The 19168-nt window shown below is 42.8% G+C and overlaps 1 protein-coding gene across 1 annotated transcript in view; it reads right to left on the bottom strand.

Annotated features, from left to right (window-relative positions):
* LOC140225081 (cadherin-related tumor suppressor-like) overlaps positions 1-19168 on the bottom strand; it is a 209148-nt gene that overhangs the window by 119162 nt on the left and 70818 nt on the right. Inside the window, exon 2 of the mRNA XM_072302583.1 lies at positions 2695-2928. Coding sequence (XP_072158684.1) covers positions 2695-2928 — 234 coding nt within the window. The remainder of the gene's footprint in view (positions 1-2694; positions 2929-19168) is intronic.

Here is a 19168-nt window from a genome sequence, read left to right on the forward strand (position 1 = left end):
GGAGTTCCTTTATACTGAGAGTCAAGACAATGTGAATCCAGTTCTGATTGGTTCCCGTATTTTAGGCCTTCACAGTGTCACAAACGGGAAAAAAGATTACATTTTCACCGATTGCAAAGATTATAATCTGGAATGGACCAGGAATTACGGGTTCGGCAAGGAACAAACGGAATGAGAGAAGGAACGGAGAAAGGAGTTTGAGAATGGGCCGATCGAAGATTACGAAAATCGTTCAATTTCTGTAATCTTTATTCCCGTTTGTGACATCCATGAGCCGAATTGTCTTGACTCTCAGTATAAAGGGACTCTAGTCTGATTTAACGAGTGCCGCGGCCCGGCGGTTTTCGATTTTCGGTGCCCCGTTCCTTCTTCGGGACCGATGCTCTGGTGATTCGTGTCTCACTCCGCACGGTGGGCGAGTCCATGGGAGAGATCGGACATGATTTGGAAATTTTAAAAGCCTAAAGCGTAGTTGCTACGAAAAGTAGAAGTTTGAAAAAGGCTTCTTGGTTTTTCCGTAAAGTTTCCTTTGAGAAGCATCCTAAATCAAAGCGGTCGAATTCAAAATAAAACGCGGAATTTGGAGTCATAGGCAGAGAATTAATCCCGAATCTGCGTTTGTTCCACTGTGCGCTGTTGTCGACTACCGAGGAGGATCTACCGATTTCAATCGTCGACATTCTTCTAATGGGAAATTGGCAGGGGTCTGAAATTTGATGATTTTCATGTGCAAATGGAAACTAGTTACTGGTGTAAAAGACAATAAGTTGGAATTTTTTAGCAGACGTGCGTTAAAAATCAGCATAAAGCTTAAATTCTCAATACAGAGGGTAAAAGCTCAGAGTCATAACTAGTGTTGCACCGAACATCGTATCTCTTTGAGGGAAAATTGTGCTCATTTGAGCTTTTTCCCTCTGTATTGAGATTTTCAGCTTTATGCTGATTTTTAACGCACGTCGGCTAAAAAATTCCAATCTGCTATGATACATAAAAGCGTTTCAATGGGAAATGCCACCTTATGACGTCACAACGTGGTAAATTTGTTTACATGTATGCCTATTTTCTTCCAATCCCCAAAATGAAATAAAAAATTATAGAAAAATACCGAGAACTCGGTTCAGCAAGCACGTTCATTTGAAGCAGTCGTGCAAATCCTCCCTTATAGAAGGAGAGTTCAAAACATCTCAAACTCCATCAGACCCATTGCGATTGAAGGAGGCCACCAATAAGAGGTACAGGAAGTAGAGCTCAAGGTGGAGGATTTCGTTGCTCCTCAGACGTAAGGGCATACCTCGATTCCCTCGTGAGCCCTGTTCTCCGTATAACTCTATGCTTTCCGGGCTCATGTAGAAATTGAGATACGCTCTTTCGCCAGAGGAGCGACGATTTGGTCGAGGAATGCGAGGAAACGCACAACGTGAGCGGTGCCTGCCCCGTGCTTGCCATTAGAGCTCCAACCCGAGTTGGTCCGCTAGGCCATCTCCCCATTCCCTATTTCCCATTCGGACTCATCTATTCAATTAATACTCTCTAAACACTCTAAATGATGACTCCGACGCTGGACGAGTGGCGCTCACGCACTGAGAAAGGTAATTTCCAGCCGCACGACTCTGCTCGCACCGTTTCGGGATGATGTCACGCCTCGTTCACGCGTGATATGATGCTGTCCCGTTTTTCTGTGCCGAGGAAAAACGCCGTATCGACATTCGAACGTTGCGAAATCTCCTCCAATAAAAAATATATTTTTGAGGAAATTAATGAATTTTTCTCGTTCAATATGGAGAATTTAAACACATATTGCTTCGTCCAAGACTGCTTTATGAGCTGAGTTCGTGGTATTTTTCATAATTTTCTTCTGAAATGGGAGACTGTATAGGAAAATGGATTTAAAATCGAGAGAATGTGCCTTTTGAGGAAATTCATGAATTTTTCTCGTTTAATGAAGAGTTCACGCACATTTTATTGCTTCGTTTGAGACTGCTTCATGAGCTGAGTTTGCAGTATTGTTCATAATTTTCTTCTGAACTGGGAAATTGAATAGGAAAATGGATTTAAAATTGAGAAAATGTGCCTTTTAAGGAAATTCATGAATTTTTCTCGTTCCATAGAGAGTATACACAAATTTTATTGCTTTGTCTGAGACTGCTTTATGAGTTCGTATTTTTCATAATTTTTTTTCTGACATGGGAAATTGGAGAAAAATTTATTTAAAAAAGAGAAAATGTGCCACCTTATGACGTCATCTGGCAGAATTTCCCATTTAAACACATGTATTTTAGCAGAATCGGTTATTTTGTCATATCTCCTCCAATAATTGCTCAATTTATGAATCAAGGGTATCCTCGTGTTCAGCCCACTCAGTAGATTCCACTTAATCACGAAATTCATCAAATTTCAGACCCTCCCTGGAAAAAAAAGACATTAGATCTAGAGTCCAGATTCTTGAAAACATCGACAGGAAAAAATACTCTTGATTCAATCAGATTTTCGCTTAAATCAAAAGGAAATCCGCTCAAATTAAGAGGCTTGGTTCTTGATTTAAGCAAAAATCCGATTGAATCAAGAGTATATTTTCTTGTCGATGTTTTTAAGAGTCTGGACTCCAGATCCAATGTGTTTTTTTCCAGTCCTTGCAAATTCGTCATCGGTGATTTTAAAAAAGGAAACAGGATGGAAAGAATAATGGATACATACCTCTTCGTAGTCAAGCCGGGCGGTGAGGGTGAAGACACCGGTCTGGGGGTTGAGGGAGAAGACGTCATTGGCCCAGTCGGAGATGACCGAGTACGTGACGAGGCCGTTGACGTCCTGATCCTCGTCGACGGCCTGCACTTGTCCCACTCGCGCCCCGCGCACCCAGTTCTCCGGCACGTCGAACGAGTACGTCGCCTCCTCGAAAACCGGCGCGTTGTCGTTCGTATCCGTCACCTGTCAACATAAAACGCACGATGTTAGTCTCACTTGATAACAATAAAAATATTATTACAATCAACGGTAAAAATCCAATTACGGCCAAAAAATTTGGCTTATTTTAAAAAAAACTATAATAAATCAATTTACATTAAACATGTTTAAAAACGAGATAAGTATACTAGATGCATAGGGTATAGAGCTGGTAGCATAATTCAGATTTTGATGTTCGCAAAACAAGGAAATATTTGTGGAGGTTGGCATTAGGTTATACCGAGAACTATTAACAAAATATTTTTGTTACACAGTAAACGTTATAATTTGTTTAGGATTGAGAAATATTGTCGGAAGAAAAAAACTCGGACGTCAGAGAAAGACATAGTATTTTGAAAGGAATAGTTGGCTTGAAGATCGGTTATTAGGTTGGATGAACGCATGCTTTACTGCTGATTGAAATAATTTAACAAGATAATAACTCCTCGCTTGACAAGTGCAAAAATTGCGCTTGAAACCACTGGGAAACACATTGAGAGTGTTTTCAGCGATAACAACTACAAATGGAGAAGATATCTGATTATCGATTCTGAAATCTTTATAAGTCTTAAATAGACCTGGTGGAAAGAGAAAAAACTCAATTGAGAACAACTACAGATAAAAATGACATTCTTGAAAGCGCTCCATGGCATTGGCGCAAGGATGCGGTAGTATCCGAAACGATTCAAGTTCAGCCAGGCATCCGTCAAACTGGACTTAAATCAACGATGCACATTAAAGAACTCGGTAATTTCTCTCCAGAGTTGCCAAATTTCGATGGAAATTAAGATCATCGAATTTTACGAAAAATCTTTTTATACATATGACGAAAAATGTGATAGATTCAAAGTGTATTATTATAGGTATACCTTTGAGTCATCCAACGTATCGATTCCGACAAATTTTGATAGAAATGCTGACTATCTCTTATTTGGTGTGTTTGAGTCCGTAACTTTTTCTGGCTTCATAAAAAAAAAAAAATCCCTGATTACTTGGTACATGTACCGAAATTCTGTAACGGGGCCGTCCCTAAATTACCTAACGCTCTAAGGGGAAAGGGGGGATCAAGGAGAGCGTTACGATATTTTGTGTTTACGTGTTAAGGGATAGGGACCTACGTCACAAAAGCGTTACGGAGGGAAGGGGGGGGGGTCCAAAATGACAAAAAATTGCTTTACGTAATTTAGGAACAGCTCAAATCACCATCAGCCCTCAGCTCTATGGGGGAAAAATCCCCGATCATGCATGCTTCAATTCCCTGACTACGAGAGACTTCTCTGCGGGCTGAATTTTGAAATTGATAGACAATACGATAGACCTAGCGATAGACACAGCAAACACAAGGAGTATGGAGTGATCCTATTGGTTGAAATGGGTGGTTTCCATAGACTAAGAGAGAAAATGATGGAATAACTATATATATGGGATCTCTCGTGGGTTGCCGTTAAGCCTATTACCTACCTCCTTCCTCCAATGCAAACACCCGCTTCCACCAATAGGATCCCTCATATCCCTTTTGTCTTCTTTGTCTACAGCTTTGTCTATCAATTTCAATAATTGGCCCGCTGGAAAGAGAAAGAGGGAGAAAACCCGTACGATTACAACATCGAGACAACACGATGGGAGTTCGACTGCAGTTCTTGATCGGGAAAGTTGCTTTTCTCGGACTTGAGGAAAACGGTTTTGTGTTTAATCATTTGAAATCTTCGCAAAACTTAATTTTGCAACCTAGCCTCTCTCGATGATCCGACGGCATCAGGCACTGGTATGCTTAATGACCAAAAAACCCGGGGTTCAAGTGATCCGGACGGTCCCCTCGTTTGCGGGATAGCGAAGAGAGCAGTAAATGGATTTCTGTATGAGCCATGCTTAGCACATGCTTTTATGTGTCTCGAGGTTCACCCTAGCATGCACTTACTGCTCTCTTCGCTATCGTGTCCCCCCTCAACGGTAGATGCTGATGCAATAATCCGCTTGTCACCGATATCGACGATAGAGCAAGTTACCGCGAATAGACATAACAGGCGAACGCGCCGCGAGACGCCACAGACGCAGGGCGCAGGCGCAGCCTCGGCGCCATTGGGACAAACTTCGCCAATCCATCTTGTCCATTTCCCGTAAATATATTATCTCCGCAAGACATCGCTAAATAAATAGAATATGCAGATTCGAGTGTTAATGGTGGGCTCCAGTGTGGCTTTTCGCTAATAATCTCTCTGCTTTGGCTTTGATTTACGGATTATGCGACCAGCGCTCCGACTCCCCTTCACCCCGAGTCCTCCGCCTCCCGTAACTAGCACCGCGCTTAGCTAGCGTGAACCGGTTGCAAAATTTCATCGGGAATCAAATTTTGAAATTTCGCAAGTAATTAGATTGTATTTTCAAATATGGTACCACTGTCTCTGGCTCCTCCATAAAAGCACATATCTGCATACACTGAAAAAAAAAAAGAAAACACATTGGATCTAGAGTTCAGACTCTTAAAAAGATCGACAAGAAAAAATACTCTTGATTCAATCAGAATCTAGCTTAAATCAAGAACCAAGCCTCTTAATTTAAACGGATTTCGTTTTGAATTAAGCTTAAATCTGATTGAATCAAGAGTCCTTTTTCTTGTCAATGTTTTCAAGAGTCTGGACTCTAGATCCAATGTGTTTTTATTTCCAGTGTAGGGAAACCAAGGGCAAGTATTTTGTTTCTGTTATGCGCCAGAAATAGTGGTTCCTTATTGCAAAATGTGATCCAATTCATGTTCAATGGATAATAAAGATTATTTTTAGAGACATCCACGCATGAGATTAAAAAGGCCCTCTGATAATTTGAGAGTTAGTAGTACTCGAAAGTATTTTCAACTTCATATTTGTTTAGAATAGTCATTGGTTTATTAAAAAATGATATTTTAGAGTGGTGTTCTTTTAAAATTTGCGAGTTAATTTTCAGAGGAGTTTCCGGGAATCTCTCAGAAAGTTCTGGGTCATCCATCTACAGAGAAATCCAATTGCTAAATTTTAACTGAACTTATAAATAGATAAGTAACTCCTATTCCAAACTGTTTATTGATTGGACCCTTCAAAATAGAGACGCTAAAATTGACGACTAGAACCAAACCAAAAACTCATACTTCTCTCGGTGTAAAATGCGCGGTTTTCTAGCCCAACGTGACAACAGTGCCTCAGCGCGCGCAGCGGGCTCAATCATCCGTAGATGTCATGTGCGCTTGACCAACATACCACTGCTCATTTGTACTCATAATTAGATCGACACAATTTTAATACTTTATTATATGATATTTTTTTTCTTGTGTTTTCCTGCGTCCGCTGATTCCCTCGATTAGCATTCATTTGCATTCCGGTGCTGCTCCGCTACAATGATCTCGTGCTATGTGGGGCTCAGACTGCGTCTGGACTAAATGGACGCGCGAAGCTGCAGCAAACTATGAACTTCAATCCGACATGAGCCCTCGATATCATAAGATTGCGGTTTTTCCAAGGCTCAACCGGTACATCCTCCGAGTCCTTTCTCCGGATGAGGTTGTGACTGACTTCAGTTTTTTGAGCTGCAAATTGGCACGGTATAAGATTCGAGACTTTATCGGTGGTCTTAAGACCACGGACCGCACGCAGACGTATGATGCAGATGCATGCATATTTATCGTTAGATGAATACTTAGAAGCATGTTCTTTTCTAATTTGTTTACCAGTTTGATGATGTTCCGAGAGGTGGTGGACGAGAATGCAGAGGAAGGGGAAAATAAGAATAATTGATGGATACAGAAAGATATGACACAAATTGAATACGGCAGGGTGGGACACTTTTTCTCATGAAAATTCGATTCTAAAACCTCGCCAATCGACTGGCATCATTTTTATACCCAGGCAAAAAGCTCTCAATGAAATTTGCTCTTATTAGGGGGGTTTTCTACTCTAGCGCAGCGAATTAAACTTTACGCTCATAACACTTGGGTTGTGGACTGGGGAAAAAAACACATTGGATCTAGAGTCTAGACTCTTGAAAACATTGACAAGAAAAAGGACTCTTGATTAAATCAGATTTAAGCTTGAATCAAAAGGAAATCCGCTCAAATTAAGAGGCTTGGTTCTTGATTTAAGCTTAAATCTGATTGAATCAAGAGTATTTTTTCTTGTCGCTGTTTTTAAGAGTCTGGACTCTAGATCCAATGTGGTTTTTTTTCCAGAGTTGACCTGCCCCTTTTTTCAATTTTACTCCTGCACCAGTTCAAAGAACGTAGGTTAATCCGATAGTCTACTGGGTGCATACTTGTTGGATTTTCGCGCAAAGGGCTCTAGCAAGTATCGGATGATGGCGCATCGTATCATATAGATTCCGTACACTCCGGGGCTGTCATCCGGAGTCCGCGTTCGAAAGGCTCGATTTCGGTCGTCAAAGGTTCAATCGCCTCGGGCACCTACCTCGCGGCCGGAGCCAGACCGTTCAACTGAATCCGGCACCGACCTAAAACCGAGTCCCTCCAATGGACGCCCAACGCGCGGATACGCGGTTCCGACTTAGGGTAGGGTTGCGGCGAAGCTTGCGGTCGATCCTTTGTACGCAGTTAGCGTCGTAACTCGAGACGAGGCTGCTTACATGCATGCGTGAGTGAGCGAGTCCGACTTTCCTCCTGCGCTTTGGAACGAAAACCTCGCATCTCCATCGGATTTCCCCCTGGAGGCGGGTGGTTCTTGGTCGGGAGGACCTCTCACCACTCGGAAACGTTATTTTACGGACAAGCGGGGGTTGTTGTTCTTCCCACCCGTTCGTTCGAGTCCCCAACTCTCAAATTGCTCCACATACACGCGGCGGACAATGTACGCGCGTGAGAGGGTGTGTGTGCCGGTGCATCGGTGCATCGGTGTGCCGGCGCGTAATGGCGCGGCTAAGCCTATCGTGGGCTCGGGGCTGGGGCTGGGGCATCTCCGCGGACATCGGACACAGTTGACTGGGATTCTTTACAAGAATGCAATCTAAGCATGACAAGTGACATTGGCCGACGTCATTGTTGCCACGTCATTTCTGGGAATCGTGGTTTCAGCGAGTGGGGAGTAGAGTACCTTCGGGAGAGTATGGACAACTCAAAACTATTTGGAGGTTAGGTTTGATCACACGGAAACAAATAGTTCTGTTCACAGGGCTCCTGCACTTCTTTTGTATAACAGTCACCGAAACTTCCGTTATGAGGACAGAACACTCTGTTCCCACGACTGAAATTCTGTTCTCGCAACAGAAAAATTCGGTAAGTGTAACAAAGTAACTGCAGGAGCCCTGTGAACAGAAGGTTCTGTCGTCAGCACCATCTATTTTTTTATGTACAGGTCATGTAGCTCTTGGGGCCCTAGAGGGGAGCTAACCTTTGAACTCGAATTATCGAGGATTCCAAAGTTGGAACCACGGCAACCCTGCTAATGTATTTCCTCCCTATCAGCGCATAGAGTTTGACTATACAGGTAGAATCTCAACGTAACGTGGGATATCCCCTACAATACGGCCAGAACTTAGGGAACTTTTCTTGAGCTTGGGAGTTGATTTCAAAGAAAATCAGTGGCACCGTCGTGTTTCTCTCTAAGTTTTACACAATACCTGGTCCTTACAAGCACAGTTTTGGAGAATTAGTTTCACGAACTAGGGTTTTGCAGATCAAGTTACAATAAATTCCTGGAACAAGTTCGCCAGAAGTTCCACGCACCTCGCCCGTGTGGACAAGGCCTTAAGCACTTGAAAAAGCACTTACACAGAAAATCCCTGACGCATGCAAGAACTCCATTGGATCAGTGGCGTAGCGTGCTTTGCATACATCGATTGATCTTGCTAAATTGAACATGACTTATTTCAAACACAACATAGTTTTGATAAGGTTTTCTTGGAGACTTAAATGCAGAGTTAGAAAAGTAAACTAATTTTTATGCCAGCAGAAACTTCGTCAAAAAATCAGTGGCGTGGCATACTTTGCGATGTATCGATGGATCTGTCATTCAAACCCGTGAGAAAGGATCGATAGACAGGGTGTTCGCAACGAAGACCTCAATAATCGATTCTTCACCACAGCTTCAAATGAGGGAAATATCGATAATCGATCATTCGCGCCTCGCCACCGCATTGGATCCTCGGCGAAAATGCACTTCGAAGCGGGATCGAGGCAACAGCGGGATATGTGAACAAGGGCGGCTATGAAATATCATATTCGAAGCGAAAATATGCGGCGCGGCGGAGGAGCGGAGGGCTGCGCAGTGGACTAGGAGTGCAGCGGTCTCCGGTCGCGACTTGCGGTGCAGCGTGGAGCGGTGGAGCGAGTGCAGCGTGCAGCGTGGCGGCTCCCGCTCCCGGCGTGCCTCGAGTGCCCGAGTGCGTAGTACAGAGACGCGAATTATGTTTTATGGCATGCCGATACCCCGCCCTGCCCCCCGTCCCCCCCCCCCCCCCACGGCCGCCGGAGCACCTCTCGCCCCGACTCCCGCCGCCTTCACAATCGACGCTCAGAACCGCGTATCTCCATCGCGGCGTTTCCAAATTTCCGCTGTTATTTAATGTTAACAGGGAAACAGGAGGAAGAAGAAGGGGAGAGGGGAAGAAAGGAAGAAGGAAGGAACGGAGGAAAGAAGCAGGAAAGAACGAAGGAAAGAAGAAGGAAAGAACGGAGGAAAGAAGGAGGAAATACGCTTCGTCTTCACACTCAACGCTTAGAACCACGTATCTCCACCGCGGCGTTGCTAAATTTACGCTGTTCTTTTGATTGTTCATAGGGAGACAGGAGGAAGAAGAAGAAGGGTAGGGAAGAAAGGAAGAAGGTAGAAACGGAGGAAAGATGATGGGAATAAGGTCCACCTTTACACTCTACGCTCAGAACCACGTATCTCCATCGCGGCGTTTCCAAATTTCCGCTGTTCTTTTGATTGTTCATAGGGAAACAGGAGGAAAAAGAAGGGAAGAAAGGAAGGAGAAAGGAACGGATGAAAGAAGAAGGAAATGCGCTCATATTTGGTAATTATTCTTGACGAAATTGACTGAAACTGCATATGTGAATGTGATGCTTTAAAATTCCCCCCCCCCCCAAAAAAATTGAGGGTAAAACCCCCCCTTCCGGCCCCTTCGTTCAAAGTGTCTAGGTCCGTCTATGTTCTAGATCCCTGCGCTGTTCTTCTGAGTGTTAAACAAAATGATGGAGTATTGATAAGGGTTGTTTCTGTGCCCACCCTGAATACCCTCGACTTGACGATTTTTTGCTTGTTACTGAAATGTTTTGCGGAATGCACCCTGATTTGATTCTTTTTTGGTAAATTACTGACCGAAACATGGATTCAAAGGCCCAATTTGACGAAAAATGAGGAATTCGAGGGTTGACGGTCGCATGCCAAAAATCCACACTCATCACAAAAATCGGCCCTCGAAATCGTGTTTAGGCCCGTGTCAGGCCCAAAAAGAGACCGGAAATGAACAAATTATGATGCATTTCGTAAAATAGAGACCTTCAATGGGCAATGAAAATTAGTCGATACGAATCGCTTTTCCAGCGCGACTCGACACTGGTCGGAACGCTTCAACAGAAATCGGGAACGTTGGAATCGGCAACGCTCGATGAGGGAACGGAGTGTGCAGTGACCCCCGAAAACTACAAACTTTAATTATTATCGGGAGCTTCAGGTGCTGGTCAGGAGGCGCGCGACCGCAGTGTCGACGGCCGGCTGGAGCGGCGCACAATGGAAAAAATCAATCGGAGCATCGGAACAAAATGTTGAAACTTTACAAGCTTATCGGTACGAAAATATAAAATTTTGATGGTTTTAAGAGCGGTTTCGTTGGTTTTCTCGTAAAATTTTCTGGTGGAAGCAACCCTTAAAATTTAAAATTTGACTAAATTGACGTGACAAGTTGCAATTGCAGTCGGAAATCTTCATGTCCGACCTCAACCTTTGATTCTTTCCGCTGTGCGGCGCGCGGACCAGAACTTGCTGTCGGCTCCATCTCTGGACTGAAAACCGATGTTGTCGGACCTCTCTCGCGATTATGATTTTCGAACCGCCTTTCGTACTGATACTCGCGCGAATGCAGATGATATAGGAAAAATTCCTATTTGAATCGGAGGGAATTTCAATTGAATATTTCCCGCCAAGTTATAGTTCTGTTGCGCATAGGTGCAAATCCCTACCGCCACGTAGTTGGCGCTAGTTTGTTAAGTTTTAGGGCTTGGCGTTAAGTTGTTTTTTCTATGTGTATTGCATGCCTAATAGGTTTTTCCTGCTATGTATGCTAACAAGATTTTCCGGTCAAATGGCATGGTCCGCCCACATACCTCCATGTGAACCGGCCCGTTCGTTTTTCATCTAAATTATTTAATTCGGAAGTCTATGAGGGGCTCAGTCCAACGTACTTCTTCCTTCTTGCACAGAAAACGACCTTGGTTGGCCAATATCAATCATAAGATGTGCTGCTGCATAAGAAATTCACCGAGCCTTTACGTCAAGATCAAAAATTGTCCATTCCGACGAGATGGCTCCAAATGTTGAGTAAAATCTGACAAGCAAGCGCTGCGCAAATGATCACCGATCGAAGATAGTGCGATAGAGAGCGAGCTCGGAATTACATTAAATCTGAATCCTTTTCTCCCATGTTACGGAAAAACGGCATATGAGCGTTTGCATGTTGCTAAATTTTCATTGATGAACTAAGCGTTTTTGGGAAAACTAATAAATGTTTTTCTTTCAATTCTTCAGAGATGTTTGATCGGAATCTTAACGGAAGCATCTTAAAGTGTCAAGGAGTATCATCCATAACTTTCCTCAAAAGTAAAAATTTTACGGGGGAAATTTGCCAGATAGATAGACAAAAGAACCACGCTGGGAACGTCGCCGCGTTGAGGCGTTCTCTGTGCTCTTCAGTTGGTGGAGGTCCATTTTTTTCACGGGACAAATTCCTACCTTTACTAATCACTCCTTGAAATGCACGGTCTTTGGTGGCTAACAACTTAACGAGAGAAATAGTAGGTATTGTATCTATATATTTAATATCCTAAGGCCTTTTTTGGCCTCCAACAGTTTGTGCTAATTCGATCTCGGAAACTACTGGACCGATTTTCCTCGGATTTGTTTTAAATGAAAGCTCTTACGCTGTAGACGTGCCAACATCCTTTGGTTTTTCGATTTCCGCGACCGACGTTGCAAAATTTACCTTGATTTGATAACGACATATTTGCATTTTTGGCGCTGGACAGTTTGTGCTAATTCGATCTCGGAAACTACTGGACCGATTTTCCTCGGATTTGTTTTAAATTAAAGCTCTTAGGCTGTAGACGTGCCAACATCCCTTGGTTTTTCGATTTGCGCGACCGACGTTGCAAAATTTACCTCGATTTGATAACGATATATTTGCATTTTTGATGCTGGACAGTTTGTGCTAATTCGATCTCGGAAACTACTGGACCGATTTTCAGAAACTTCAGGTGAAATTGCGAGCCAAACTATCTGGAAAATTGGAAGAAAAATGTTCACAAATTTTCCCAAAAATTCGTGCTTTACTAGAGGAAATTTGGAAATGCCTCAAGTTTCATACGGCGTTTATCCTTAGCATGGCAGTATGCATCGCAGACACAGTTTTAAAAAAGAGAATCAGCTTTCCTGCTGTCTCTTCCGAGCCTTGTACCGTTTCACGCGGCGCGAAAATCCTTCACTTTCGAGACACTGTCTTCCTCTCGAAAATTCCGACCGACAAAAACACATCAAAGGGAAACAGGTGAGAACGCGGCTTTGAGCCCGTCTTCCCGCCGCATGTTAACACCACCCTGATAAAATAAAACCGCGCATCTACGTGCGGTCTCAATCTCGAGCCACGCGGTTTATGCCAGAAGCGGCGGAACAGTTAGCCGGCCCGGCACGAAAACCATGCCATGACGTGCACATGAACCGGTCCGTGCTAAAACCGAGCATGACCTCCCATCGATGAGCCCCCAAGTCCAAGTCAAACCCTCGCATTAAAGGCTCATCAGATGTTGGGTCTTATTACGGACCGATTTATGCAATGCGCGCACGGTGCATTTTAATTACACCCGCCCCGCGCCGAACGGAAAGCACGTATGAACGTATTTATGCTAAAAGGAACTAAGTGCATAGGGTTTGCGTGTAACATAGGTCATTTTAGCATGAACGCGTCCGGATCAGCATTTGAAAGGACCCTGAGCGACGGAAAAAAGACGGGGGGAACAATTTCGGATTATCCGAACGGGTTTTGGGCCTCAATTAGCGAGGATTAGCAAGGTCCGGGGTTACCGGTTCGCCCAGGTTTCCCGTCCAGGTGGGTGGAGTTTTTGAGTTTTCTCTGATAACGTGTCAAGCCTGCATGAGCCCTCTGTAATTACTCCAACATTTCACACGGCTGCCGGGTGCTGGGGTGGGAATGAGCGGCGGGTGAGCCGCTCCGGCTCCTCATTTTCTCAGAGATGGATTCTGTATAGATTGATTAATTAATTAAAAGGTGGAGCAGCAAATTTTGGAGAAAAATTGAATAAGCCTATAAAGCACTGGACTTGGCCAAACCCGAAAAGGATGATTGCCCCTCAGAGCGTAATAGCGAAATTCTGCTTGGATTCTCGGAAAATCAGTTTCGAAAACTGATTGAAAACCATTAATAAATTAACGATGGTGTATGCATGGGGTGAAGAGCCGAATTGAGCATCCTCAGCCCTTCAAAGCGGCGATGGCCATACAAACAGGGTTAACGCCTACTTACTCAGAGGAAGTAGGAAAATAATTTTTTTTTTTCCTTTTTTTTTTAAACAAAAATAATACTCTTAGTGCCAGATTTATGAATTCCTCACTTTTAGTTTGAAAATAAAACCGAGTTTCATTTAAAATAGTAAGAGTAGCTTTGCTTGAATAGGGTTGCTCTAGAGCAACAGCCTCATCTCGAAGGCTTTTTTTCAGCCGTACTTTTTACAATAAAACGAAAAAAAAACTTCGAATAACTAAATTAATTACAAAATAAATTTCCTGAACCATTAAAAAAATGAACGCCTGTAAACCGAGACTTCTGCGAGGGTTGTAAAGCAGTCCGTAAAAGCAACACTTAACGAACGGATTGCTCCTTCAATTTCCGACCAAATCGCGCACCGCTCTCCGACCCACTAATCTCTTGGATGCCTGAGCTTGTTTTCGCTGCGGCCAATTTTAATAATTATTCCGAAAAATGAGAATTATTATTGGGCTGAGTTATGTGTGACCGGTTTTCGATAATTAAATAGTTTCAACTCGGGCTCCCTCACTCCCGCCGGCCGATGGCCTGACGGTCGAGTTTACAGCGCTGTTGTAAAATTTACGGCAAATGAGTTCCCACGACAACTAAAAAATGTATGAGCAATCATGGGAACTTTAACGCTGGAGTAGTAATATAGTCGATTATAGTGAAGCAAACTAATGCTGGATTAGGAGTGTGGTCGAGCATACAAGGAAGTGACTGAGGGTCCGGAGACTCTAACACTGGTTAGGAATGTAGTCGAACTTACAATGAAGTAAACGACCACTAAAAAGCTTGGGAAACGGAATAGTTGCTTCACTCCTGTATTCAACTCACCACATACGCAAGATGGTGAGGATAGTCTAACATTCTAGCTATAATAACGGTTTTACAGGAATTTTCATTATAAATAGCTCGTTGGGCGAAACTGTACAGCTAAAAAATGAAAATTCACGAATAGGAATGCTGTCAATGAATCAAATGACCGCTTGGAAACTTTAACGCTGGATTAGTGTGTATACTCAATTCTATAGTGAGGTGACTGAGTATTCGAGAGGCTCTCAGTAACCCTTGATTAGGGGTATGATCTACACTAAAGCTAATAAATACCTGGAGACTTTAAGGCTTGATTAGGAATATGGTCGATCCTCCAGTTATGGATGCGTAAATAGTCGGAATCTATCTTATAAATTGAGTTATACGAAATGCATATTTATTAATATTTGATAACCTTACCATTATGGTGAATTTTACGGGAAAAACAAGTTGACGTACCTGAAAAAGAAAGAGAAAAATTATTAGTGAAACGCGAAGAGAATAGAATTTAATTTTTAAAAAAAATATATTTTCGTCTTACAAGTCATTTCAATTATTCTGGGAGCCTGTTCTTGGAAAGAGAACAAAACAAAACCGAAAGTTCCAGGCGTAGAGCCCGGAACTTCCGCCCTCTGAGCCCGAAACAGACGGTATGCCCATCAAGCCTGTAACTTTTTTTTCAGTGTAAGTTTGTTATATTTGAGCGCATTGCGAAGTAAAACAAGTAAAGATCTTTTCAAGCATGATTTCACTAATGCCTGTGACAAGTGAGAGGAACCAATCGAAAACATCCGCATTTATGCTGAGTATGGCAGCTGCGGAGAAACCTAAACTTTAATTGCCGGTTCTGTGCTTGACTGTAATTGTTACTTTTGTTTTGGTGGGACTAACACATTTTTGCGAACAAGTCAGATTTATATCTTCCTCCCTTTGCAGACGCAATCACCTCTCGGGAAAAACACAGAACTTGCTTCCTCCAGATTTTGCTCACTGCGGGTCTTAGTCCACCGTACTTGGAGGAAAACATCCTCCCTACATTTTTCGACTAAATTTTGCGATAAGGTAATATTAATTCTGGCTCCTTTTAGAATGATCCATAAGTTTCCGTACGTAGCTAGGTACTTTTATGGAAGAGGCGGAAAAAGTACGTAGTTCCTCATTGCGAAATATTGTTCATTTGAAGAAGGCAACGTATTAATGAGTCACACTGAGAGAAGAGAAATGAAAAACCAGTTTCATTCAATTGCCTACGGATAGTTACAGATAAAAGAAAATCTCCGGAAATTTAATGAGTCCTTAATAATTTTGCCATGCTTGGTGTAAAATAAAGTTTAAAAAAAGTTTGCGATACGATACTATGTGATATTATCCAATTTGACTGCATTTTGCTATAAGGAACTAAAATGTCCAGCTCACGCATGAAAGCACCTTTCTATATAGGGAAACTAGCGGCGCATATGCTGTTCCTAAAAATGAGACAACAATATTGTAGTTCCTAATTGCAAAATGTAGTCCATACTGGGTCAAATAATAGAAAGACGAGGAAATTACCAAACATTCCCTGTGATCAGTGATCCCTATGATTACCAGTATTTTTCACAAGTCTATGAATCGTTCGATACATCAAACAGGTGAGATTGTATCGATATCGACTGGTTCAACATGTAAACATAGCCTCAAAAGTCAATTGAGCAATCCGAGGGAACGGGTTTCTTGTGGTGGATTTTTCATTCTTATATGATTACAATACTTTACTTTACACTTACTTACTACACACACACACTTTTACACTTTTTTTTACTTTACTTTATACTTTACTTTTTTCTATGGCAATGCAATGTAAACTTTTTAGGAATTTTCTCATTCTCACTTTTTCCAACTTAAATCCCAAAATTTTTGTTTGAGGATATGTTCTATTGTTTTGAACAAAACGATACATCGAACCATTATCGAATGCAAGCTATTGATATTCTCTCTGTGAAATTATTACTTTATGAGATAAAATGAGGCAATACGTTGATCTAGCCATGATATCTGAAACAAGGAATCCGAACCACCGCACAATAAATGGGATTTGGATTAACCCGGCGAGGGGGCGTATCGGTATATTTCTCCACTCACTTTGTCTTCGTACGTACTTCCTCTCGTCTCGTACCCTTGCCCCTTGGACCCTTTCGTCTCGATGTCTCTCCTCACTTGATACTCTGTTTCATGCTCGGTTCGTAGCCGTAATTAGTTGATGTATGGGTCGCCGGCTCAGCGGTCATCAATTGTACGCTGCCATCCTGAGGAAAAACGCCGTATGAACCGAGAGTTGCCAAATTTCCTCCCATAAAATACGTATTTTTGAGGAATGTTACGCGTGCATTCCCTTGAAACGTTCAGATGATGTGGATTAAATTGCGTATAAAATTGTCCGAAAATTTGGAGGAAAAATATTCACATATTCGCTTATAAATTCGTATTTTATCTGAAGAAATTTGGCAACGCTTGGAGGCTGATACGACGTTTTTCCTAAGCACGGCAGCACGGTGCTTTAGAGTTCCGGTGTTTTTGCTTTTTGTCGCTCGTCTCGAAGCGGGCTAACGCTCGAAAGGGGTACCGCTGTGAGAGAATCAGGTGTTGGGCCAGGGGCGAGACGAATCGAAATTAATTGAAAAATGTAGGGGGAGTCTATGATGCTCCCGGGAAATTATTATCGAACCCTCCCATTCAGAGGGTAGAAATTACAGCTCAGTGAGTTTTTCGGGTATTTTTTCTCTCCTTTTTCGTCTTTTTTCATTCGAGAAAAGATGGTGGTTCTCGACTAGGAAATCGCGTTTCAGGAATACGGGAGGTAATTTCCTACACAGTAAAAATGAAACCAGCAAGGTGGTGATTTTGACGGAAGTCTGGATGAGAGTGTTATTGGACGAAGTATTTTAAAGACCTTACACTCCTGTAGACCTATTTTTTTCTCTCTACGGTTTTAATGGTGTAGATTCCGTTCGGAACCTACGGCCAATTATAGACATATCGTTGAACGTCATGCAGAGGATATAGGCATATTGATACTTTGGGTTTTTCAAATTTTAAAAGATTAGGCCGAGCGGAATCGGTTGCAGAAGACCTACTCGTCAAACCGGGGAAATTTGTCGCTACTACCAGGATCCAAACCTGGAATGGACTGATCTACAATCAGGGGGACTGAAAAAATTTAGATAAAAAATTTATTTCCGGGGATTGTTACTTTTGTGCCTAAAATTGACACATGAATATTGCGTTGAGCAACTTTGTCAAAGTAAGTCTTTCCTTGGAGCAGATTCTCAAATATTTCGTTAATCACTTGTGGACTTGCAACTTAAACACACGGAAAAAAGTGTTAGAGGTCATCCCCTAAAACTGTGGTAGCACCGTAATTCAAGTTGGGATAATACCACAACATTTGGGTTAGTAACCTAATTTATTTAGGTATTACCACAATTAATTAGAATTTCTCATTCATCCAATCTTAGAGTTTTCAGAAAATTCATTATTGGCGGAGAGAAAGAGATGTAAAAGGTGTGCAATTCATCTTTCTCATCTCAAACTACGTCTCTGATCCCAAATATTTTAGAAATCTATCCATGGAAAAAAAACTTCCGATGTAAAGTTTTTTTGTCTCTCCCACCTCCTCCTCCTCCTCCTCCTCCTCTTCTTCTTCTTCTTCTTCTTCTTCTTCTTCTTCTTCTTCTTCTTCTTCTTCTTCTTCTTCTTCTCCTTTTTGCGTTCACAGACTACAAGTATATGCACCGTTTCCTGGGGTTTGTTCCCGGTGACCCGATTCGTGCGAGAAACGGACCCGCTTGTAACATAGGATCCGATGGCAAATGCGTTACCGCGAGTCAAATGAATGGCCGAGTCGCGGCGGCAATAATACGAGGAGACGAGACCTGAATATGGCCGATCGGAATTTGTCGAGAAACGGGACGATTTAAGGCGGAAGGGGTCCAGGGATAGCGGATGTTCCAGGCGCGAAACCGCTTCGTCGCGGCAGGTTGCGAGGCGGAGATGAAGGCGCACTAAAATACACAGCGAGCCGAGAGCCCGATCACAGGTGTACAAGGATCCGCCGGAGCTAAAATAGGAAAACAAATTACTTCATCCGAGACTCGAAGCCGGAATGTTTAATTTGATTGTAGGGCACGCTTCCCGCTCGTCCGAATGAGCGACACCAAAGGAAGCGCGAAAATATTCGCGAATGCGCACCGTAAAAGTAACGAGCTGCGTCCGGATAAAAATGCAAATAATCCGTCAAAAATCAGTCGCTGATTGACGAATAAATGAAGAGGGGTCGCCGCGACGGGCCAGGAATCGGGGGGGGGGGGGTGTACCGCGGACCGAAGGGGGGAACGGGGGGCGAAGAGCTTGGTCCTCCGGTGCAACGAGAAGGAACGTGGGAAAAGAACCTCAAAAGAGGAATGAAAACTAGACTTTATTCCGCTGACGACCGGGATGAAAAAATTAGCATATTAAATCATTACGGCTCTGTGTTCCTAATGTACCCATTTTTCTGCGCTATGACCACCAATAATTTATTATATAATGAATACACACATAATTAAGGCCGCTTTGCCTCGTATCAAGCACTTCCATTATTATACTGGCTCTCTTTTTTTTCTCCTTTTCGCCATGTGAACTTGAGCGCGGATCGTAC

Source organism: Bemisia tabaci, chromosome 7, assembly GCF_918797505.1.
Source record: "Bemisia tabaci chromosome 7, PGI_BMITA_v3".
In the NCBI taxonomy this organism is placed as follows: domain Eukaryota; kingdom Metazoa; phylum Arthropoda; class Insecta; order Hemiptera; family Aleyrodidae; genus Bemisia; species Bemisia tabaci.